We start from the raw sequence: 24030 nt of genomic DNA, 5'->3' as shown, positions 1-24030 counted from the left end.
AGAGGAGGGGACAGGGCAGTCCCCAGTCATAGTAAGGGCCCTCCAATGCTACCTAAGGTTGATGCAGCCCTAGCCTCCCCACTGCCCACTGAGCCAAGCCAAGAAACCAGCAGGCAGGTGGGGACCATCCTGCTGGTTTCTTGGCTTGGTTCAGCAAGACTCAAGCCAGGGACAGGCAGGCATCTGCAGAGTGAACATGAGACCCTCACTCTAGGTATGGTGGATGCTAGGGCAAGGGTCTCTGGGTCAGACAGACTGGCTCTTGAGGTGTCTGGAGGGCACTGACCTAGCTCTGGGCAGGGGCTACTCCTGCAACAATGGATGGTCACCCATGACCACCACCACCAAGGGCCATAATCTACAAAAATGTCCAGGGTGCTTTCCTACCAGGGCTTGAGAAGTTGTGTGGCTAGGGCCTTCTTTACGGCTAGTCTGCATATAGAAACAGTCAAGTCCTGAAAATAACACCCCAGGAACAACTCTCCCACTCATTCTCAGACTGGGCCCCAGGCAGCAACAGTATGGCCCACAGGAGCTCACAGGAGCTCCACCCTGTGAACCCCGACACCCTGCCCCAGCCTCCCAATGGGCAGAGCCCCTCTGTGGCAGATGGCAGGTGGTGTCAGGCTGACAGCATATAGAGCCACCTGGGAAGCAGCAGAGGGAGATGAGGGAGGCAGGCTCACACCCAACAGCCAGGAGGGCTCTGATTCAGTGGTCCTGCATTTCCACCAGAGCAAGTGCAGTGCCACACACAGATCTAGCCTCGCACTCTCCAGGAACCGCGAGGAGGACTTCCCGGGCTGGCTCCCTTCTCCATCACGTGGCAGTTGTTCCCAGGCCACGGTTCCACTCTCCCAGCCAGGCCACCAGCAGCAACAAAAGCACCTGGGAGGGCACAGAGCTATGCACCATCCACTGCCATGAGGTGATGGTGCGAGGGAGACACAGGCATGGGTGAGGGGCATCCATCCAAAGCCAAGCCACAGACCACAGACAACACAGGTGAGGGGCATGGTACCCCTAAAGTGCCAGGTACAACCCAGTGAGTCTCAGGAATACCACGGCAGCTCCTGAGAGCAGCAGCCAGGGTGCACAGGTGCTGCCGGAGGGTCCCTGTTTCTTCCTTGCAGTGTAGAGAGCAGGAGCTACTGCCCACCCAAGTTGGGGCAACCAGAAGACTAAAAACTGGATAACCAGAGCGCCCAGCCGAGAAGATGAGCACACTTGCCCAGGCAGGGCTACTCAGGCACTGATGTGGTCTGGCCTTTCCCCTAGAAAAGGTGTAGCCCCAGCACCCTCAAGGCAAAGCCAGCGAAGGAGCATGCTGGGAGCAGAGAGCACAGATCAGGGTGGACAAGAGCAGGCTGGATTAACACGGGTAGGGCAGGACACACAGAGCCATGAGCTTGCATATGTGCAAGTATTTTATTTGTAATGAGCTTATAGTTTCAGAACAGATTTAGATTTGCAGAAAATTTGTAAAGATAGAGGACAGAATCTCCAGGTAACCCCTTATACCACCATTGTGCATTTTTTAAAATGAAGAAAGTCAACATGGATACATTGTTACTAGCTAAAGTCAATGTTGAGACATTGTTACTAGCTAAGCCCACAGCTGACTCACATTCCCTCCATTTCCCTCTGGACCCCTTTCTGTCCCAGGACCCACCTGACATGTGGTCCTGCCTCCTGGGGCTCCTCTTGGTTAGGAGAGTTCATTTTTTATTGATGACCTGAGAAATTTTGAGGAGGACTGGTCAAGGGTACCACTGGGAACCTCTGAGTTGAATTTGCCTGGCATTTTCTCAGAGCTGGACTGAGGCTGTGGTTTTGGGGAGAACCCCAGAGAAAAAGTGCCCTTCTCGTGACCCCCATACAGGGTCCCCACTGTCAACCCTTCTCAGCACTGTGACGCTGCCCCTGACCTGGCTGAGGTCAGTCTGTTAGGTGTCCATTGTAAAGCAACTTTCCCCTTCTGGAAAGGAGGTGGCGCTGGAGAGACACAGGTAATGGTGGGAGTCACACCTCACGTCTGACTCCCTTGGAGATCTCCCCACATAGAAACCTGGCTGCATGTGGAGGCACAGGTGTTGGTCTTGCACTCGCTGGGATGCAAGGCCCAGGAGCTCTCCAGCAGGTCCCTGAGCCCCAGACTGTGAGTGTGGTTTGGGCCCTTCCTCACCCTCTGGCAGTATAGGAAGCTCAGGCTCATCCTGGATGCTCCCTGCCCCAGCCCTGACATCAGCCCCTTCTTGAAGGAGTCCTGGTTCCTTTACTGCAGAATATTAAAAACTGAGATCCCATCATGGGTGTGTGAGTTGCGCTGGGGTGTGGTTTCTAGGCACTCTCACCACAGCATGCAGCCGTGTGTGTGTGTGTGTGTGTGTGTGTGTGTGTGTGTGTACACACACCTACTGCTGAACCTCCCTCTGAGTGAACACCTGCATCTACTGTGTGTTAAGCCAGAGGTTCACCCTGACGTCCCCAGCTAGGGCCCATCACTGCAAGGGTCATTTCAACCCTACCCCCACCCCCACCCCAGGAAGAGCTTTCTGGGAGAGCCACATGCTTTCCAATCATGGTGTAAAACAAGAGGTGGGCTTGAGAACTGTGGAGGCAGCAAGTGCCCACAGGCACAAGAGAGGTCAGCCGTTCCAGTGTGTAGGAGACATTCCAGTTTATATTTGAAGTAAAGGCTTAAAACTAATGACCAACATGACCACCATGAGTGGTGTTGTGGTCACCTGTCACCCAGCAATTCAGGAGGCTGAGGCAGGAGGATGGCAAGTTCAAGGCCAGCCTCGGCAACTTAGTGAGAACTATTTCAAAATAAAATTTAAAAGGGCTGGGGAATTTAACTTAGTGGTAGAGCATTTGTCTGGCATGTGAGAAGTCCTGAGTTCAGTTCTCAGCCACTGCTAAGGAAAATATGCACATCAAATACAAAGTAAGTGAGAGGAAACAAAGGGCAGAAATCCTCAAAGCAATGATGAAGAATTACATTCAAAGTCAGCCCTGACTTCTGCAAAGCCCATGTCCCAGCTAGAGAAGTGGAGCAAGGGGGCGGGGGGGGGGCTGGGACCGAACATGAACTCCCACATCAGATGTTCAAGGGGACAGGACTAGGACCCTACAGGCAGTAAGAGGGTAACAGGCACCACAGGTAATCAGAGGCTGACAGGAGGTGGGATGCAGAGAGGCCCCTCACAGGCTGAGTAATCAGACCACATGTGAAAGTAGAAGGGTCAACCTTATGCTAAAAAGCTTCCTGGAGTGAAGAAGCCAGGTGTAGGGTCTGCCGAACAAAGCCTGCCAAGTGCATCAGGAAGGGACACACGCTCTCAGGAAGGAGAGGACCATCATGACCTCTGGGCAAAGGCAGGTATTGCAAGACGGCTGCAGAGCAGCAGCTTCAGGACAGAGGTGCAGACCCCACCACAGGACACCCACAAGCTCACTGCCAACACACCAGAACCATGCTGTGGTACGAGCTGGGCCACGTCTGGAGTCAGCCTGTGTGATTCATCACAGTAGTGGAAGAGAAAACAAAACAGGACCATCACAGTTCTATCAAAAATAAATAAAACAACGTGCAGAAGGACTGCGTGGCAAAATACTCACGCCAACCTCTGGCAAGCCAGGAACAGGAGGGAATGTTCTCAACTGACAAAGGGCACCCACAAAAACTCCAAGCAGACACCAAAGGCCCGGCTGAAAGGCGGGACCTCCCTCGGGTCAGGCAAGGTTCCTGCCCCCTTGCACAGCACTGTTCTGCTGGTCCTGGCCCTGCAGGAGGACAGAGTCCTGGAAAGTGATAGGTGGGTGTGCTCGGGACAGAAACACCCAGGGAACCCGTGCACCTGCTGGAGCTGCCCAGGACCTTTAGCTAACCCACAGGAAGCCAGGCCAGTGTGAAAGGACACTCACAGGGGCTCCTAGCAGCAGCAAACACAAGAAAGCTTACAAGATTCTTATTTACAACTGAACTTTCTAATATAAGAGCAATGTCAACAAAAACTGTACAAAGCTCTCATTGAAAGTACAAAGCAACACAGAAATTAAAGACCTAAGTAATAAACAAAAATACCACTGTCACAGATTGGAAGACTCAATATTGTTAAGATGTCAATTTTCCTAATCCAACAGACTCAGCACAACCCTACCAAAATCCAACACAATTTATTTTACATTTTTTAGAAATTAACAGGATTCTGCAGTGCACATGGAAATGTAAATGGACCCAGAATAATCAACCATTCTAGCAAAGGGAAGCCACACGGAAGGTCTCACACCCATTTTAAGACCCATCTACGACTATCACATCAAAAACCCTGTGCTGCTGACACCAACTCAGATGGATTAGCAGAACATCGCTTCAGAACTGATCATACTTTTGTGCTGAACTGGACTCTAACAGAGGGTGGAATCACTCCATCGGAAGAGAAAGTGTCTTTTTAATAAGAGTGCTGAGAAAACTGAGTACCACCAGGCCTAACCAACACCCTCCAGCCCTGCCTTACACACACACGGGCCAGAGGCCGTGTTACAGCTCAGAGTGGGTGAAGTCTTGTGGAGTTTCAACAGCACTGACCACAAAGAAAACATGGGTGGGGTACACTTCACCAAGATTTACACACACACATTTCTATTCAAATCACCATTAAAAAATGAATAGGCAAGAGCTGGGATATAGGTCAGGAGCAGAGCCCTTGACCAGCATGCCCGAGGCCTGTGCTCTACCCCCAGCACCACAGATAAATAAATAAGCAAATAAACAGCCTTACTCCAACACTTAAAAACACTCAAAGGCAAGCCACAAATTGTATGTATCTAACAAGTTCTATCTAGACTACGTAAAGCAGTCCACAACTCAATGATAAAAAGCCCAATTTCAAGGACAAAAGACCAAAAAGACACTTACAAAGACACTGGCAGAGCTAGAGTGCTCTGCACGGCAGTTGGGTATTGGGGAAATGCAAGTCGTCCCCCCCCCCCCCCCCCCCCGCCATGAGATGCCACTGAAGACTTACAGGACAGCAGGAGCCAAACAGACCTGGAATACCTGACCTCAGCGAGAGGCAGAGCAACCACAGCGCTCACACAGTGCTGGCAGGAGCAGGACATGGCACAACTATTTTGGGATCTAGCTGGAAGCCTCTTTTAAAGTTAAACATGCCTCTGCAAACCAGTGACTCCAAGGCTAAGCACCTACCAGAGAAAGGAAACACCCATCTACAGAGACTCACAGCACTAACCACACAGCACCAGGAAATAAAGCACCCCAGAAGTCTGAGGCCGGGGATGGCTGGACAGGCTGTGATACTTCACAGGGTGACCACCACTTGGACAGCACACTCCATGGCTCAGCCCCACAGACATCATGTGGACTGGAGGCACCAGCAGCAAGATCAGGGCCTCCAGCTCAGGCCACCTCTCCAGAGAGCAGGGAAGGAAGACCCCAGGCCAAGCTGAAGGTTCTCAGAGGCTTTGGGGATGAAGGGATGCCTGTATCTCCCAGACATGGTTGCAGGAGAGCCCAGTCACGAGAATCACAGAGCAAGGCTTGCAACCTGTGACTGTCATCCTTTGTCCTCAATGCCAAGCGTTTAAAAACTAGAAGTCTACATAAAGGAAGGAGAGAAAGCAGGCTGAAAAGCCACACATCAAACGCCAGTAACCCATACTGTCAAACCACTGGACCGAACAGTGGAGTCCAGTCTCCAGGAATACCAGCTCTTGGGAAAAAAATTCTTTTTGGCAGTGGGGGGGGGGGGGGTTAACCAGGGATTGAATCCAGAGGTGCTTATCTACTGAGCCACATCCCCAGCCCATTTTTGTATTCATTTAGACCTTTGACAAACAAGACACTCAACTAGGCAGAGGGACCAAACTTTCCAGAGGCCTTGGCGTGCTTTGCTTGAGAAACTGCTGCCCCAGAATGACGCTGGCCCTGACCCCTGATTTCCTACACTGAAGCCCAAAGCCCAGGTGTAATGGCATAGCCTCTGGAAGGTGATCAGGGTTGGAGCTTATAGGTGTCACAGCCAGGGGTCAGCCCTAGTGATGGCACCAGTGGCCTAATGAGAATAATGAGAAGAGAAAGGTTTCAGGCAGAGGACAACAGAAGCTGAAATTACCACAGAAGTCCCCAGATGTTCACATACTCCTGCTGGGAGGACACCATCACCCATGGAGCTGTCCTGCCTCCAGAAAAGAACCTGAACATCAACGATGCATCAGATCCGGGCACCCACCAGCAGGGACAGGCTGGGTTCCCACAGGCAAGGCAAGCTGGTCTTCCCACACAGCAAATGCAGAAAAGACAAGAGCAGGGCAGAGACTGTGGACTGAGACTGCAAGGGACAAAGCCCGCAGCCTGGCCAACACCCCTGCTAGTCCGATACTCCACTCCAGTTGGCACGATGCTGGGACCTCAGGGGGCTAGCTGAGGAGGTGCTGGGTTCTCTGGGCTGTTGCAAGTTCTTGTGAGTTTATAATTACTTGAAAATGTAACGCTAAAAAACAGATTCCCAAAGCCCATCAACCGGCTGCAGTACATGAACCTTGTCTGAACACACTTCAAGAGTCAGGAAACTGCAGACATGTGGACAGTGCTGGATGCCCCAGGTCCATCAGGAAGTGCCACTTCAGCGAGGAAAAGCACCTCTGCCTCCACACACAAGTGGAGATGCATACCAAGGAAGTCAGGCACAACTAGAATCTGTTTCAAAACAACGTGGGTGGGGAGAACCAGCAAAGGGAGAACCCGAAAATGGCACACGCAATCACCTGCCCCCATGGAGGGAACACTCAGCAAGAGCCCCTTCAGAGAGGCCTCCCTGACCACCCTCTCCTGGCTCATCCTCAGTGGCAATTTCCCTTAATAGCCAGAGCTACCAAAGCTGGGTGACTCAGAGTCCCACCTCAAGGCAGACACGTGGGGCACCCAGAGGCAGCCAGGTGAGCACTGTGACGGGGCCGTAATGCAGACATGGCCTATTCCCAATGATGGCTGTGGCACAGCACCCCAGGGCTACCACTCTTCTGAGTGTGCACACAGCTTGCCCTGGGTGGCTCCCAGTCCCATGCCTGGTTTTGGGGACACAGCCACCAACCAGTAACCGTATCCATTCTCTGCAGAGGCATGGGTATCTGTGGCCAACCAGACTGCAGGAGGAGGGGTGATGGTGACCACCACAGCACCCATGACCCTCTGTAGAAACCCCCAGTCACTCCTCTTCCCCTACCCCCTGGAAACCAGGCAGCTAGGAACAGCAGGCCAAAACCCACGCAAAGGGCAGCTGGCCCAGACAGCCCTCACGAGCACACCACAGCTTTCTGTCCAGAGAGGACAGGCTTTCTCTGTGTTGCTTAGCACGCAGCATCTGGTGTCCAGGAAGGCTGGGCATACCTGACCTTGAGTGGAATAACAAGACACAACAGCAAGTCCAAGCCAGCCTGACCACCCCTGTCTATTGTTCAGCGAGCCCTCAGGAAGCTGTCAATGTTCTCGGAAGCTCCCCTTCTTCCCTCTCCCAGGAGCTCTTGCTGGGTGTGAAGCCTGGGGCATGAGGTGACAAGGAGCAGGTTCTAACTTCCCTGGCACCCAGGGAGATAAGAATGCAAATGCTCTGAAGATCTGGCAGGAGGGCCAACAGAGCACTTGAAGTGAGAGTTCATCGCACCTCCTGTCCATTTTTAAGAGAAAGTCTAGATTATGACTGCCGATGACTGTGGCAATGCCTACAGAATTGGGTGCAACCTCCAGGCAAGAAGGATGTGATCAACTGTAAAGATCCCGAGGTCGAGCTGTGTGTCTCAACCCAGCCTGTGTGGGTTCCCGCCTCCCTCCCACTTGGCATCAGCGGGGCCTGGAAAGGACAGCTCTGGCTTGAGTCTTGCTCCTAGGCAGTGGTGCAGGCCTGCTTGCAGAGCAACAAAGGAGCCAGCCTGGTCCAGCAGCTCCAGCAGCATGGTCTGTGGGCACAAAGCTGGGTGCAGCTGCACAGCCAGGACTCCAACACCTCTACGTGGGATTACCACGGAGGGAGTAAAGGGAAACTGATCCGAGGAGCCCCCGCCCCACGTTCACATGTCACAGAAGACGAGTAATATCTGTGGCACCCCATCTGCAATGTACCTGGCCTTGCCGGTCTCAGGGCTAAAGGGCCAGGTGTGGCTAGAACTTGGGTGGGAGAGGGATGGAGGCAGATTCCAAACCAAGTGAGTGACAAGAACAGCTTAGTGAATCGAGCAGTTATGGAGTGAACACACCTTTCAATGGAACAAAAGAGTGGCCACTGGGGCTGGGATCATGGCTCAGCGGTAGAGTGCTCGCCTAGCATGGACGGGACCCGGGTTCGATTCTCAGCACCTCCTAAAAATAAAGGCATTGTGTTGTGTCCATCTATAAAAAAGATATTCTCTCTCTCTCTCTCAAAAAAAAAAAAAAAAAAAAGAGTGGCCCACTTGCTGCCATTGGAGCCACAGGGACCAGGATTAATCTTCCACCTGAAACAACACTCCCTTCCAGTGGGTAAAATGTGAAATGACGGTCCTCAAGACCCTTGATGAACATCAGACAATGGCCCTCACAAAAAGGAACCACACAGTGTCCCCTGTACCCTATCTCCTGCCTGATGGAGTCTGCACAGCAGGGATACCCCACGGAGTCCAGTGTGCCCGAGCTGGGAGACACACAGGGGCACCCCATGGAGTCCAGTGTGCCTCAGCTGAGAGACAAACTGGAGGTCTGGGGAGGGCACATGCTAGAGGTCTCAGGGCCTTCTCTTCTCCTGAGAGTGAGCTGCCAAGAACCCACCAAGTCTTCAGCCAAGTACCACCTGCAGTGTAGGGAGCTGCTAAGGAGAGCAGCGCCACCTGGAAGACCAGGACACCCTGGAGGTCCACATGGGATGTTCGCTGAATATCAAGTAAACCCAGTGGAGATTTAAAAGAAAAGCCATTCCATAGGCCCTCCTCACTGAGCCCCTACATGACCCCCATGATGCCCTGCGAGGTACCCACTGGCTGCTCACATGTGGCCATCCCCTCCAGACCAGAGACCTGCTCTATCCTCCCAGTTGCTCAGGAGTCCTCCCTGGTGCCCTTCATGGACTCCACATCCCAACAATTGAGGGACCCTGATGGTTCGGTCAACAAAGCACACCAGGATCAATCTCTCCCCCATGTCCCTGAGCCAGGCACCAGTGAGCTCTCAGTCATCAGTGCAGTAGGAAGGTTCCCCTCCTGCCTTTCTTCAGGGTTGTGGGCATGATCCTTGCACTTACTCAATCCCATCCTTCTGCTCAGAATCCTCCATGGCCCCCAGATCTTGCAGAGAATAAGCTCAAGTCCTATCAGTGGCCTCAACTGCCCTTCAGGTCCCTACCTCTGTAATATCCCACATCCTGTGACTCAGTCCTGCAGGTCTCTGGCTCAGAAGCAATCCCCCAAGGGACCTCCACCCCATCCTGCCCTTCACCCTCCACTCCACAGACTGGCATGTTGTCCTGTTGGGATGGAGAGCTCTAGGAAGGGCCCTCATGCCCACGGTATTCCCAGCACTCAAAACAGGAAATTAGTATCAAGGCCAGAAATTAGCCCTTTAAGCACAAGGTTATGGGTGGGTGATGAGAAAGTCAAACCACAATCAAGTGAACCAAAACCTGTCTTCCCACTTTCAACATCTTCCCCAGTCAGTCCTACAGGGCCTGAACCAACCCCATGTTCTGTCCCTTTGGTTCCCTAATGGCACGTAGGGCAGTGCCATAGGTGCCTCCGAGGCCGAGATGGTCAAGCCAGGAGCTGCAGACTCTAATTACAGGTTGGCCAAGACTAGGAACACAGGGGAGGGCAGGCCTTGCTCCAGGCAGTATACCTCTGTGGACCTACTGCCACGGGCTCACCAGGGGCTCAAACTGCCCGTGCAGACCACATCTCTGAGTGTCCATTCTGGCATGTGGGGAAAGTTGACCTTCAGAAGCCACACACCTCTGGTCCCCTTGGGACCGGGCATGGCTCCCATGGCTGCAGCAAGACACAGGGACAGGGGAAGGTCTGTAAAACGGGATCTCACCTGCTACAAGGCTGCGCTGCTGCACTGAGAGCCCCAGGAGGGAGGGCCTTGGGCCTGCCTTGGCAACTCTCTCGGACTTCACTGCCAGGACTGGTGCCACGTGTTGTGTTTTACCCCATATGTGGCACCAAAGAGGTGCTTGTTGAAGAAGAGAAGCAGGCCAGGGGGAGAGACATGAACATGCCTTTGTGATGGAACCAACTGGAAAAGAGGCTCAAGGGCTCTGCTGTCGGGCTGTCCTCAGGCCCAGCAAGACACAGGCTGCACACAGCCAGGCCAATTGGGGCCCACTCAGCCCTAGGCAAGGAAGGCCCGGTCCATAGCCCCACCTTCCTCCAGCCCCCACTACCATGAATGGGGGCACCCCCAGAGGGGAAGGCCTGCCTATCAGGCCCAGGGTCAGTTCCCATCTACAGAAGGAGCCTCCCAGGGTCCTGCAGACCCCCAATCTAAGGAGTGACCTGCTAGCCACTGTGGGCGGGGGGGTAGCCTTGCACTGACCAGGCATAGCCTCAGGCTTTACAGGCCTTTAACTTGGAAAGCCACTAACACCTGGACCCCGAGACACTCCCAGAAGCAGGCACCTGCCACAGACAGCACTGGAGTGGCCAGGCCAAGGGTGCCCCACAGGTGGGACCACCAGCAGCCCATGGCACCCTGAGTGTACCAGGTGTACAAGAAGAGCATATGGCTGCCAGGGCTCCCCACAGCTTGAGTTGGGCATTGGGCCACAGCCATTCCACGCCTGGTCTGCCCTGGGAGCCTCGCGTGGCTGAGTGGAATGCCATGCGGGAGCCACTCAGCCCTCCACCCTCTGTGCCCTCTCCTCACTGAGAGCCCACCACAACCACAACCCAGGACTGGTAATGCCAGAGCTCAACGGTGATGTCAACCACTTCAGGCTGTGGGAAGAGGAAGGCAAGGCAGGACTGGGGGCCAGAGAGCCCTGAGGGGTGGGCTCAGGCTGGGAAGAGGTGGGCTCTGCGCACAGCTAGAAGAGGGGTATGGAACACAGGAGGAACCTAGAGAGCCTGGTCCATCTGGAGAGTGGTGTGGGTAAGGCCAGGTGAGGTCTGGACCACATCCAAGAACATGGGCAGCCCCTGGCAGGACTTACTAGGAGATCTGAGATCACATAGGCCAGGGGGCAGGAAAGGTACTAGAAGGTGGGACAGCAGTTTGAGGTGGTGGACAGATAAGCAGCTGGATCTGCAGATACTTAGACATGAGCCTGACAGAGCTGGAGTCAAGTTCCTGACCCCCCCACTTAGGTGGCCTTCCTGACCACACTGGAGATGCTCACCACACGGGATGCCTGCTCACCTCCATGGGGAAGCATTAAGCCTACACCTCAACCCTAGCCCACCTAGAGTTGGAGATGGGCAGCCCCTCAGTCACCAGGCAGCAGACTGATGCTCCCAGGCTGCTCCTTCCTCAGGCTTGGGGTTCCTCTCCTCAGGTAGCCCCAGTGCAGCTTCCAGCATGGCTGGTGCCTAAGCAGCCCTCACCCAGGAGCACCGCCACACATCTCTATGTGGCCTGTACCACTGGACAAGCTCCCAGGACACCAGAGCTACCCAACCCAAGAAGCCCAGACCGTGTGTCAAAGTAGTCACTTCAGAGCCCTGCTGTCACTGACACAAAGCCCATGTGCCCCCCAATGACATGCCAGCCAAATCCACTAACCTTGCCTATATTCCAATTAGTACTGCACCCACAGGCCCTGAGCTCCTAGCTGGCACTGGAAGGGGTAGGGGGCTGGCCTCATGAGGAACGCACCTGGCCAGGCTGTAGGAGCTGCTCCTTGCAGGCCGCATGACTGGGAAGAGTGCTCTCAGGAAGAACTCCAGGGCGACCACTGACCCCAGCTCAGCACGGGAAGCACACCGGTGTGGCTTTTCTGACTGCAGCAGCTCTCCCTGCCTTCCTGAGTTATCAAGAGTCAGAGTAGTCAGACAGCTGGGTGGAGAAGAGCACCGCCCACTGCTGGGAGCAGGCGTTCCTGGAGGGAGGTGTTCGCCTAGCACACCTTGGCACCAGGATCCAGAGGGCAACAGGTGGAGGTGGGCAAGGTCTTTTGTCTGCTCAACCCCAGAGGACCCCATGGCCTTTCTCAGTTGCCCAGGAGGCCAGCCATCACATGATGGGCTGTGCCCTTCCAGCCAGAGGGAAGGCAGCTTTCTGAAGCCCACTTGGCCTCAAAGGCCCCAAACAGCGCCTATACACAGGGTGCTCCACAGCCTGAGGCTCCCAGTACCTATTCGTCCAGTTGCCCCAGGGGCTGTGAACAGATGGCACTGAAGGACCCTGGGTAGTAACAGGACACTCCGCTGTGAATTCTGTCCCACAGCTCCCTTTAGGAAGCATAGGCAGCCCCACAGTGCAGAGGGGTGGAGGCAGCAGAGAACTGGTCCAGGATGACCACAGCAGCACACCTGGGAACCCAGGACACCTCCTGGCCCCTACCCTGCAGGCCATGGAGTGTCCACCCTCATTGGGCCAAGGGGTGTCATCTGCATAGTACCTGGGCCAGACCCAAACCCTGCTCCTTGACCACAGGTCAGCCCCACAGCAGCTCAGTGAGAGAGGCAGGATGAGCATGCCCTGGGTGTGAGGACCAGGTGCAACACCAAGTGGCTTCTCCAGTCTGATGACTGTGTGGACCATGGGTGACACTCCAGAGAAGCAAAGAAGTTGGCTCCCTGGGACCCTGCATGTGCTGGGCAGCAAGTGACTGTCTGCCACAGGTGCTCTCCCCAACCTGAGCCGGGAGTGGGCCTCGCACAGAACCCCTGGCAGTGAGGGGAGCTTGGCACTCACACTCAGGCTGCCTTCCTCTCGAGCCCAGGTGGCAGGAGAAATGCATCAAAAACAACTGAAAGACGGCGGAGGGCAGCTAGACTTTTATTTGAGTTTTGAAGCTGTTCTCCTCTTGTTTCTTCACTCAAGGAAACACGAACATGCATTTCAGAAACAGACATGCATGCCTGTGAATGTTGGTCCCGGGTCCCAAGTGGCTTCTGAAGCCAGGAGAGCCAGGACAGGACTCAGCAAGACTCCCAGAAAAGGGGCTGGGGATGTAGCTCAGTTGGTAGGGGGGTTGCCTTACATGAATAAGACCCTGAGTTCAATCCCCAGCACCACCAAAAAACAAAACAAGAAAGACTCCCAGAAAGGAACCAAACAGGGCAAATGAGAGGTCTGCCCAGCATCTGACCAAGGCCTGCCCCCAAAGAAGGCACAGGAGTACACAGAAGAGCAAGCCCCAGGGCAGCCTATACCTGCAGCCCTCGACCTGCCTGGTTATTGCTAACAGATGCTCAATCGGGCACTGTCAACGGTGCTTCCAGACCTAGCCAAGACAGACTCCCAGAGCTGGAAGGCTCCAGACCCCTGAGGTCTTGGATTGCAGACCCTGGGAGACAGGGCCATAATCCTTTTTCTCATTTTAAATAGGTAGCAGCTGGCATGATGCTGGCGCCTAGGAGAAGCCAAGGCATGGGACATCTACACATCAGAATTACATGCACAGTGCCCTTCTGTTCACCATCTCAATGGCTCCTCCTGACCCTCCAGATGCTGACAGCACACAGTACACATGACAGAGCGGTGGTGAGAAAGGTCCACAACAAACAGGCCCCAGTGCCGCCAAGTTCCTCATCATCAGCATAGGGGCACAGTGGGAGAAACCACAAACAGTGCACGAACAGAAAGGAACCTCAACAAGTGGGTAAGGCGTTCTCCAGCTCATAATCCACCCCAATTTGTAATTTTTCTCACCAATAAGCCTCCCAGAACAGTATCTGCACTGCCCAGCCTTGTGTGGACACTTATGGGCCAGTACACTGCTAAGCTGTGTGTGCTTGTGGGGATATTGTATTCTCTGTGCCCACTGTGTGTTGTTTGTTCTTTCTAATGCTCTTTCCCTGCCTCCTCAGCCTGAGACCCCAAGGCCTGGGCAAGTGGTTGCATGCAGGCCTCCCTGCCTGGGCCTGGAGGATCTGCTGACATGCTGGCCGGTGCCTTCCGCACCTCTCTTCACAACACAGCCACCTGCAAAGGAGCTTCTGTGTGCTGCTGGCCCCGCCCCATCACCCCACCAGAAGTCTGCTTCCTTCTCAGCATTCCCAGCACCTACAGCAATCCTGGGAATGCAGGGAGATGAGTGGGTGGCTGAGCAGAGGAGCTGAGACACTCGATGGCCCACTTCCAGTGCTCCAGCGTGCTCCTGACTTCAGCTCTTCACCCACCCAGGTGTCCAGGCCACTGACAGCCTTCCCAGAAGAGGGCTCACCACTGCCAGCCTCAAAGACCAGCCTCCATTGGACTGCTCTCCTTTCATTTTTGTTAAACTGGCACAACAGACAGTTTCCAAATGGCTGGGTAAGCCCCAGGTCCACACATTCAGAAAGAGGCCCCAGTGTGGCTTCTTGCAGCTCAACATGCTTCCATTGCTAAAGCATCAAGGTCCAAGAGGGTAAAAAGAGAAAGTTTCAGAGCATGGATGCAGAAAGCCCCAAAGCAGAGCCCATGAAACAACTGGATGCCTAAAATGTTAAGCTCAGGATGAGTGGGTGTTACAGTCCAGCTTCAGCTCTCCCAAGCCTGCCTGCCACGGTAGAAAGTGCCCCGTGCTAGGAACAGTTGTAGACAGGCAGAAAGGGAACATGGGGAGAGGAGACTCAGCCTAGGAACAGGAAGACTAAGAGCTCAGTCCTGTACACAGGGGAGCAAGCCACCAAAGCACAGCCCATGCCAGGAAAACTGGTAAGCTGGGCTTCATTGAAGCCAAGAACATTTGTGCTTCAAGACACCATTAAGTAGAAGAGCCACAAATTAGAAGAAATTTGCAAAAAGCATAGCTGATAAAAGACATACCCACAACAGATAAAGAACTGCCAAAGTCAAGACTAAGATTACAAGCCCAGTATAAAAGTAGGCAAAAGCTTTTTAATGGAGATTTCTCCAAAGGTGGAGGAATGGCTAAGAAGCACATGACAAGGTGTCTTACATCATCAGTCATCAGGAAACACAAGTTAAAACTTCAGTGACAGCACTCACACTCTGGACACAGAATCAAGAGGGGCAGTCACCAGGGCCAGGTTATAACTCTTAAGTAAGCCAAGTCACATGCACAGAGCACCCCACTCAAGGAAATTGACTGCACCTGCCACCAGGGAGAGCCTGGGGACCACGGGAGTAGAGGCAACGCTGAGCATCCATGCAAAGTCCCCAACAGGCAAGGCAGTCCCTGGCACTGGACCAACAGAGCCAGCACCTCTGGGGCTGAGAAGGGTCATGGGTGTGGCTGGTCTTCTGCCATGGGTGCTGTGTGTTCACTGGTGAGAACCACAGATAGGCACACTGAGAACAGCTCTCCTGTGTGTGCTTGGTCCTACACAGTCCAACCCTCAAAAATAGAACGTTCAAAAACATGAACAAGAAGAGGGTGACAACTAAATTTGTGAGGTTTCATATTTACACTGGACACAGTTACAGGGTTTGTTACTTTCTCAATTGTTTATTTATTTATTTATTTATTTTAGTTAAGGATGGACCTTTATTTTGTTTATTTACTTTATGTGGTGCTGAGGCTCAAACCCAGCCCCTCTCAATTGCTTTGTACATGGGTGATTTTACAACAACCAATAGCTCTGCTCTGTCTTCAGACAGAACGGAAGTTGCCAGGGACAGGCCCCAGGCTCCCCAGACACCCAGTAACTTCAGTCAGGCTCTGCCCTGGAAGATGAAATGCCACTACTCCATTAATGGAAATGGCCTGGATGACCTGAGAAAGGCCCCTTTTGCTTGCCAGCGTCAAGGCAGTCAATGCCACATGGGTCTCCATGTAGACCACAGAGACAAAAAAAAAAAACAGAGCTGCCACACAAGCAAGAGTCACGGACAGCACCTGAGGACTCAACCATCCTTCAGCATCCTGAATCCAGAGGAAAACATGTCTGCTGAGAGCTGGACAGTGGGCAGGTTCCCAGCCCCCGAGTCCACAGGTTGTTGCACACTATCTGACCCTCTGTGCAGGCAACTGGCACTGGAGGCTTTGCCCTTGGCCACCGGGGGAAAGATACATGTGGAAGGGAGGCATCCACCTCCTTCTCTCCTACACTGAGGGCCAGAGAGGAAGGAACAAAGAAGAAAAAACTGTCGTGAACTTTACTCCTAAATCCACCACTGCTCCCACAAGCAGCCAACAACACCTGAAATGCAACACCTGCTTCCCTCGTACGTAGACCCCAAGGAAGACGGGGATAGTAATACCCTCTCTTTCAAGTTGCAAGGGGCCTATCCTCCACAGCTGTCTCCCCAGGAGCTGGGCAGGCTATACAGATGCAGAATGTGGAAAGGCAATGAGCCAGGGTACCCAAGATAACAGCAGGCACACAGGAGCCCCCTGCATGCCCTGCCCACTGGAACAACACACCTACCACACAGCCGCAGTCTGCAAGAAGTCAGGGAAGATCCTTAGGCAGCAAGCCCAGCCCTTGTAAAGGCTAGGCTGGACACCCACTGTCCGGCTGAGGTGAGGGTTAGCAGGCTGAAGCTGTGTAGAAAAAGCTGTCTGGCAAAACTGAATGGGCAGAGGGAGATGGGCTGCAGTTCACACCAGGGCCAGAACCAGAATTTCAGCACAAATTTAGAAGACAGAGAAATGAACAACTACCCAACACCAGGCCTTCTGTCTGGGGTTCATGTCAAGTCAAACTCCAAATTATTAAGGCAGCTATTGTAGCTTACCTAGTCTTCTTTGCCTGGCTCCAGAGGAGGACTGCAGAAGAAGCAGCGGGGTCTAGGGGCCTCAGTACCGCCTTCCCTCCCATAACCTTAGGTTCTTCCAGGATGGGCAAGGAGATGTGAGTGGCGGTTCATTTTCATGGTCTAGACACATCCATGTGCCAGGGAGGTGGAGCATGAGCCCCACACTCACCTGCACAAAGTCCCAGGTGGGCCACACATGTGGAGGTCAAACAAGCACAGTGCTCACTAGGCTTGGGAGTTCACAGGGCTCCAAGGCAGGTCCACGGCAACAGGGGACTTTGTGACCCTGCTTGTCATCAACCCCCACCACCCTGCTTCACCAAGCTGCTCGGGCAGAGGAAAGGGCAATGGCAGGCTCTGCCAAGCCACCCCGCCCTGCCTGACTGGTATAAAAACCTCAGCTGCAAAATTTATCCCAGGCCAGTCCCACAGGACTGGAGCCTCACATGGGTGGGAGGCAGAGGCTGTGAGGACAGCACAATGGAGCAGAGCTCACAGGAACTGGCCCACCCACGGGCTGGGCTGCGAGGCCTCTCAGTGCCACCCTCCAGGTTATGAGCTAGACAAGGGTCTTCCACAGCAGCCGTATGGAAAGTGATCTAACAGAAAAACTGGAAATCAATGAAAGAACCTCTCATGGAGACGCCAGTGGGAAAGGACAGGGTGTTCTGCCAAGAGGGCTGGAGAGGTCTCCACACAGAGCTCCCCACAGAGGGTCAAGGGTCTAGGAATGCCATCTGCCACAGGTCAGGGAAGAAACCAGGGCCACTTCTGCAGAACTACAGCCTGGCCTCAGGAGCACAGGAGGCACAGCCCTGGCAGGGCAGCCTCCTGTGCACGCCTGCAAAGCACACAGTTTGTCCCACCACAGCCAGGAGTGTGCCAGGGCTGTGACACCGCAAGACATGAGTCACCAGCCAGAGCAGGCCCCAGATCAATACCAACCACATCACTGGTCAGCACCTGCACTGTCCTTGCCCTGCTGTAGATGCCGGGTGAGGGACATGCCCAGGGTAGACCCCAGGCCTGGTCAGGCTGTACAGAGGAAGAAGAGGCAAACAAGCAGGCAGGAGGCTGGCCAACCCAGCTGGGAGCCCAGACAGCAGCCCCTCCAAGGCACAGTCCTCTCTAATTGGAAATGCTGCTTTTGTCTCTGAAGTTGGAGGGACGGTGTCAGAGCCCGCAGGCCACACATTCCAAGGGTGAGAGAAAGTCAAAGGGAAAGCAGTGCAGGAGGCGCAGCAGCCACCCTCTAGATTCCTAAAGGGTGGCCCAGTGACCGAGAGGACAGGGCTCGCAGAGAAGCTCAGCACGAAGCACCCACAGAAACAAAAGGGACCAAAGAACACCATCTGCTGCCCCACCAGGGGCCTGAGCCTGACCCAGCACCCCAGTGAGTGCATAGCAAGTCAGCTGCATGGCCGTCTCACTGAGCCTGGCCCAGCTCCAGCCCTCAGCCTAAGCTTGCTCAGGACACTTTCGGACTCAAATCTCCGGGCCTATCTTGATCCACTTTCTGTTGCCATAACAGACTATCAGGAGCTGGGTAATTTATACTAAGCAGATTTACTCAGCCTCTGGTTCTGAAGGCTGGGGAGCATGGCACCAGCACCTGGAGAGGGCCTCTGAGCTGCCCCATCCCATGGCAGAAGGATGAGGGCAAGGGAAAACAAGAGGAAGCAGCAGGGGACAGAGCTGCTGTTAGGACAAACCCACTCTTACAATAATGCCATTAACCCTCCCAGAGGGCAGAGCCCTCACCTCTTTAAGGACCACCCCCCAGCACTGCCACACTGGGGGCCAAGTTCCCGTGAGCTTTGGAGGCGCATTTGAATCCCAGCAGCTCCATCCACTCTAATGGCTCACAGGCTCTGGAAGGCCATCTAGGCCTATGACCTGTGCACACGACCCTCCAAACAGCCCTCATCCCAGAACGCTCCCCTCACCTCCACCTGCCATTCCTCCAGCCAATCTGCCCATCCTCTCCTGGGGTTCTGTGGCTCAGTGGGAGCAGGAAGTGTGGCTGCTGTCTTCTGCTGGGTCCTGGGGAACCAGCCCAGGCCAGCAGCTGTGCAACCCACATGTGAATGAGGGCCTCATATACAGAAGGTGCCTGCAAATCAATACCAGAGAAATGACCAGCACACAAAGAAAGGGGTAATGGGCAAGGAGAAAAGGTCCCCGAAGGGAGAACCACAGGGTCAGGGAGCACAAGAAAAGAAGGCTGAGGTCTCCAAAGCAGTACAACCAGAGACGATGGCTGTCACCTCTTCCCACAGCAGCAGGCACAGAAGTAGTAGCACTCTGCCCAAGGGCTGCCTCACAGAATGTTCCAGAAGGCAGGAACTGAAGGCCCTTCAGTGGGAAAGTCTAACTTTCGCAACTGATCACAGACACGCACCCGAGAATGGCTGTAAAGAAGGAGAGGACAAAGCTCCACGCACAGGATGACCTCGCTGAGGTAAAGGCCCATGCCCACAGGGAGCAGGCCAGACAGAGCACAGTGTGGATGGTCTGGGTGCAGGTGGCCTGGAGGGCACAGTGGAGGGCACTGTGGGGAGCCTGGAGGTGGGTTTCGCTTTCCTTGAAGGTCAATGGCTTATTGGGTTTTCCATGATGCACACTGGGGCATAATGAAATTTGACACAGGTTTTACTTTCTTTGTATGTGCATGGATTACTGCAATTTCTCATAAAAATACATCATCACTGTAATCAGAAGGAAATAATAGTTTAATTCTGAAGAGATGAAAAGGCCTAGAAAAGTAAAATGCCAATAGTAGTCTTTTTTCCTGGTTCCAAATTCCAGTAAGTTTGCTGTTATAATTCAAAGATAAAATTTAATCCCCATATCCTAAAATAGATTTGAAAATTAGCAAAACTTTTGGTCATCTGCTAAAAAGTCAGACATACACTCACCATGCCACCTAGCAATCCCCTCCTCACTGTTAACCCTCCAGAAAAGGAAACATGTCTATTTCTTGAGAAATGGATTTGCCAGCAGGTGACTGAAGGAACTATGGTCAGTATAGCTGAAAAGTGGACACTCAAGTGTCCACAGCCAGAGAGCATGCAGCCTGCCCTGGTCATCTACAAGGGGTGGCACTCTGAAGCAGGAGGAGCCTACCCTGGCCTACAACCACACGGCCGGCTCAGGGGGAGTAAGAAGACAGGGACGGTGTGCACAGGAACCCTGGGCTCACAACAGGAACAGCAGCTGTCCCTGAGTGCAGAGAGCCGCCAGGTGGTGCTGGGGCAGGTGAGAGACTCACGGGGGATGGACATGTCCCAGGGTTGCTCGCACAATCCCACACACTTACTGAACTATGTCTGGAAACTGGGGGGTTTTGTGGCTGTGTAAATGACATCTTTTTTTTTTTTTTTTAAAGAGAGAGAGAGAATTTTTAATATTTATTTACTTATTTTTTTTAGTTTTCGGTGGAGACAACATCTTTCTTTGTATGTGGTGCCGAGGATCAAACCCGGGCCGCACACATGCCAGGCAAGCGCACTACTGCTTGAGCCACATCCCCAGCCCGTAATGACATCTTAATCAGCAGCTTGCTCTCTCTCTCTCTCTCTCTCTCTCTCTCTCTCTCTCTCACACACACACACACACACACACACACACCTTTGCAACCCAATCCCTAAACTGCCAAGACCAGAATGGGCCTGCCTGCTGGGAAGACAAGGCGAGGCAACCAGACTGCAGCAGCCTGCCCCCATCAGGGCAGCCCCTGGGCCCACTAGCACATCACCCATCTGAGCCTGGTTCATGAGGGAATACAAGAGTGTGGGTGAGTTCCTTTCATTTCTCTTGTTTTTTTCTCCTCCAAATGTCCTGTGTGTGTGTGTGTGTGTGTGTGTGTGTGTGTGTAATAGATGGACACAATAGCTTTATTTATTTATGTGGTGCTGAGGATTGAACCCAGGGCCTCACACGTGCTAGGCAGGTGCTCCACCACTCAGCCCCAGCCCCAGTGCCCCAAATGTCTTTTGAAGGCACGCATTATGTGTGTAAAGAGGAAAGATGCATGGGCTGGGTATGTGGCTCGAGCGGTAACGGGCTTGTCTAGCATGTGCGGGGCGCTGGGTTTGATCCTCAGCACCACATAAAAATAAAATAAAAGATGTTGTGTCCACTGAAAACTGAAAAAAAATATTAAAAAATCCTCTCTCTTTCTCTCTCTTAAAAAAAAAAAAAAAAAGAGGAAAGATGCAAAGCCTCGGAGGGACAGCACATGGGGAGCACACGGCACCTCACTGGCAGCCATCAACAGGCCTGGCTGTGCTATTCATGGAACACAGTCTAACACGGCCTTTCTAAACCTGGAGCCAGGTCACAACCATCAGAGAAACTAAAGCTACAAGGACAAGCCGCAGTCAAGGTGCCTGAGGATGCGAGCTCCAGCAGTCTCCTGGCAGTTCCCTACCGTCTCTCAGGTGACCCCAGAGTCAAAGCCTCACCTGAGACTCTTCACTGCTCGTGCCCAGTGGCAGACCCCAGCAAGCCTCACCCTGCCGCCAGCTGCCTCCGAGTTCCTCCTTCTGTCTCTCCACACTGGCCTCCACAGAAGCTTCCAGAAGGGGATTCAAGGCAGGTACTTTTATTCTACCCTCACAACTCACGCACTGGCCACTGAAGTCGATGCTGGAGCTCTTCCTCAGACAGCACGCCAAAGGCTGCTTCAGTGACCGTGCTGGCACTTGCACTCTTACTCTTGCTCAAGCAGATGTGACCTGGCTCTGTCTTGTTTTTCCTCTATGGGAATTTTCAGAGTGCTTTTTCACTCCTGGTGTCCTGCCATGTCACGATTATGTGTCTTTCCTTCACTGTGCTGGACGATGGGCAGCCTGGTCAACCTGCGGGCCACCTCCTTGCCAATTTTGCTCGCTTGCTCCACCTGCTGGGAAGTGTGCCTGACTTCATCTTCCACGATCTTCAGAGCCCAGCACCCTCCCAGCACTCTGGACAGCTGTGTTTCTTCCTTCTCAAGGTTGCAGCCCAAAGGTTCTGGGTAGACCAAAGATGGCTCTGTATTCCTCTGGTGCCTACAGCTGGCTCAGACTCTATCATGTGCAGGCACTCCCCAAAACACCTTGATCCCCAGCCCACCCATGTGACAGACACGCTTCGCGCAAAGGGGCCTCACAGGAGGCCATCTGGCTCCAGGGCAGGAGACGTGTCCCCTTCCGCCATGTCAGACCCCACTCTCTTACTAGAGGGCAGATGCAGGGGCTAGGGTCCTAAGGACCAAAAGTGGGAGGGCTGTGGGCAGGGGAGGTGGAACATCCTCCAGGTTTGATTTGCATGGTGGTGACCCCCACTGTGCCTGGTGTCCAGGACAAACCACTGACTCAAACTCGTCTATAGGGCGGGTCCTCCTGCTTCTCACATCTACATCCAGAGCACCAGCAAGCTCCTCCTCAGAGGCGCAGGCCACACCCACCATGAGCTCATTCTATAGTTCTGCAGTGGATGGCCTCTGCTGGCTCAGCCCAGTGAGTCTGCTTTTCACACACTGGACATCCAGCTCTCCAGCTTCCTCAATCACTGGCTGCTGTCTTCTCTCCCTCCTTCTTTCCTGCAGTTTCTGGCATACCAGGAGAAGGTCCCATACACTGCAGTCCACCCTCTGCCCAGGACAGAAAGAGGATGCACCATGTGATGTGAGTAGCGGAAGCCATGTGGGCCCACTAGTTCTCACCCTCAACGTCCCATACAACTGCCAACGGACGCCCACAATCACTTCTCCACTTGCACAGCAGGCAGCTAGTGAGGAAGCCACACTCCATGGCAGGAAACCTGGGCTGCAGCCCCTTATCCAGCACCTCTGCTGGGCCCCATGGAGCACAGACTCGAGTCTGTTGGCATGGGCAGGATGTCCTATCCCAGCTCAGGTGGACTCTTGGGCCTATGTGGCAGGTGGGCAGGTGGCAGGCAGGCTCCATACCTGCCCTGACTCCCAGTCAGCAGGCGGGCCCTAGGCAGAGCCTCCCATGGCACGTACCTATGCAGTCAAAGGCCATGGTCTTCCCCCAACCCAGAAGGTTGAAGATTGCCTATCCTAAGCCATGGCCACACTCAAGTCCTGACTCAAGGTTTCAGAACGGACACACCATTTCCAAGGTGGTGTCAGAGACCACAGACCTGGCACCCAGCTGGGCTCTCAATCCAGAGCCCAGGGTATGGGTGGCAACTCAGTGTGTCCTGTACATGACAGGAAGGGCACAGCAAACCTGGACGCTGGAGACAAGGGGCTAGTGCAGGCCCTCTTGCCTTCCTCACACTGCTTGGACAGGATACCCTGTGCAAAATGCTACGACAACTGAGCAGCCTGTGATTCACACAGCCCCACCCTTCCAGTGGACAGCCATGGGGTCCCCAGTACTGGTAGTGATCTGGCCCCAGCCAGGGCTCCTGCGTGAGTGAGCAGCAGTGGATAAGCTATGAATGGGGTTGCTATCTACATATGGGACCTTGAACTCAGGTCAACCATAGAGCACAATCAGGGTACCCCTTCAGAGGAGGGAACCTAATGCCATTCCAGAATATGCTAGGCACAGAGCCAGGAGGGATGGAAGTTTGGGGATGCAGGGATGGCCACAGTTTACTCAAAACCTTCAAACAAAATTCCAGCACTGCAGGTGGGAGTCAAAACAAATAAGGCCAGAGTAGTCCAAAGAAGACAATATCATCTGTACCTGCTGGACAGTCAGAGATGAAATGCTGATCCCCTAGCCATGAGTCCAGGTGAGCACTTAGGCCCTCACCACTGCTGGGCAGAGGTGCAGACCCGGAGCCTGGTTATGCAGGCACAGAGTGCAAACACCTCGTGGCAGTGGCTGCATGGTACTAGACCTCACTCCAGCTCCCCTCGAGGCACTCCACTTGCTCAAGTCACAGTGACCCTTTTCTCACCTTCTCTCATTGACCGCGCAATGTGGCAGGGATAGCCTCTCCACACAAAGGGAGTCACACTCAAGTGGCCAGGCTGTAGTAGCTACCCCTTACACCTGCCTGGGTGGTCAGTAGCACCCCCTTAGAGAGATGGAACCCACCTACACACAGCTACATCACCCAGGCAGAAAAAAAACAGTGGCTGGTCCTTGTTTCCTTCTCTCCCTGGTGGGTTCCGCATGGGCACAGGCTGCCCTGGTCTGGGCCGTGTGCTC

General features: G+C 53.8%; 1 protein-coding gene across 3 annotated transcripts in view; it reads right to left on the bottom strand.

Annotated features, from left to right (window-relative positions):
• The window catches only part of Mob2 (MOB kinase activator 2), a 61754-nt gene that overhangs the window by 14864 nt on the left and 22860 nt on the right, over nt 1-24030 (bottom strand). Inside the window, exon 1 of one of the 3 annotated variants that reach the window (XM_076847804.2) lies at nt 11861-11934. The exons of the other annotated variants lie outside the window; for them this stretch is intronic. Within the exon in view, the coding sequence (XP_076703919.1) occupies nt 11861-11898 (38 nt within the window). The 5' untranslated portion in view covers nt 11899-11934. Of the gene's footprint in view, nt 1-11860; nt 11935-24030 lie in introns of those variants that run through there. 3 annotated transcript variants of the gene reach the window in all.

Source organism: Callospermophilus lateralis, chromosome 2 (assembly GCF_048772815.1).
Source record: "Callospermophilus lateralis isolate mCalLat2 chromosome 2, mCalLat2.hap1, whole genome shotgun sequence".
In the NCBI taxonomy this organism is placed as follows: Eukaryota; Metazoa; Chordata; class Mammalia; order Rodentia; family Sciuridae; genus Callospermophilus; species Callospermophilus lateralis.
Note: the sequence above shows the minus strand (reverse complement) of the source record. Positions and strands in the feature narration are given on the sequence as shown.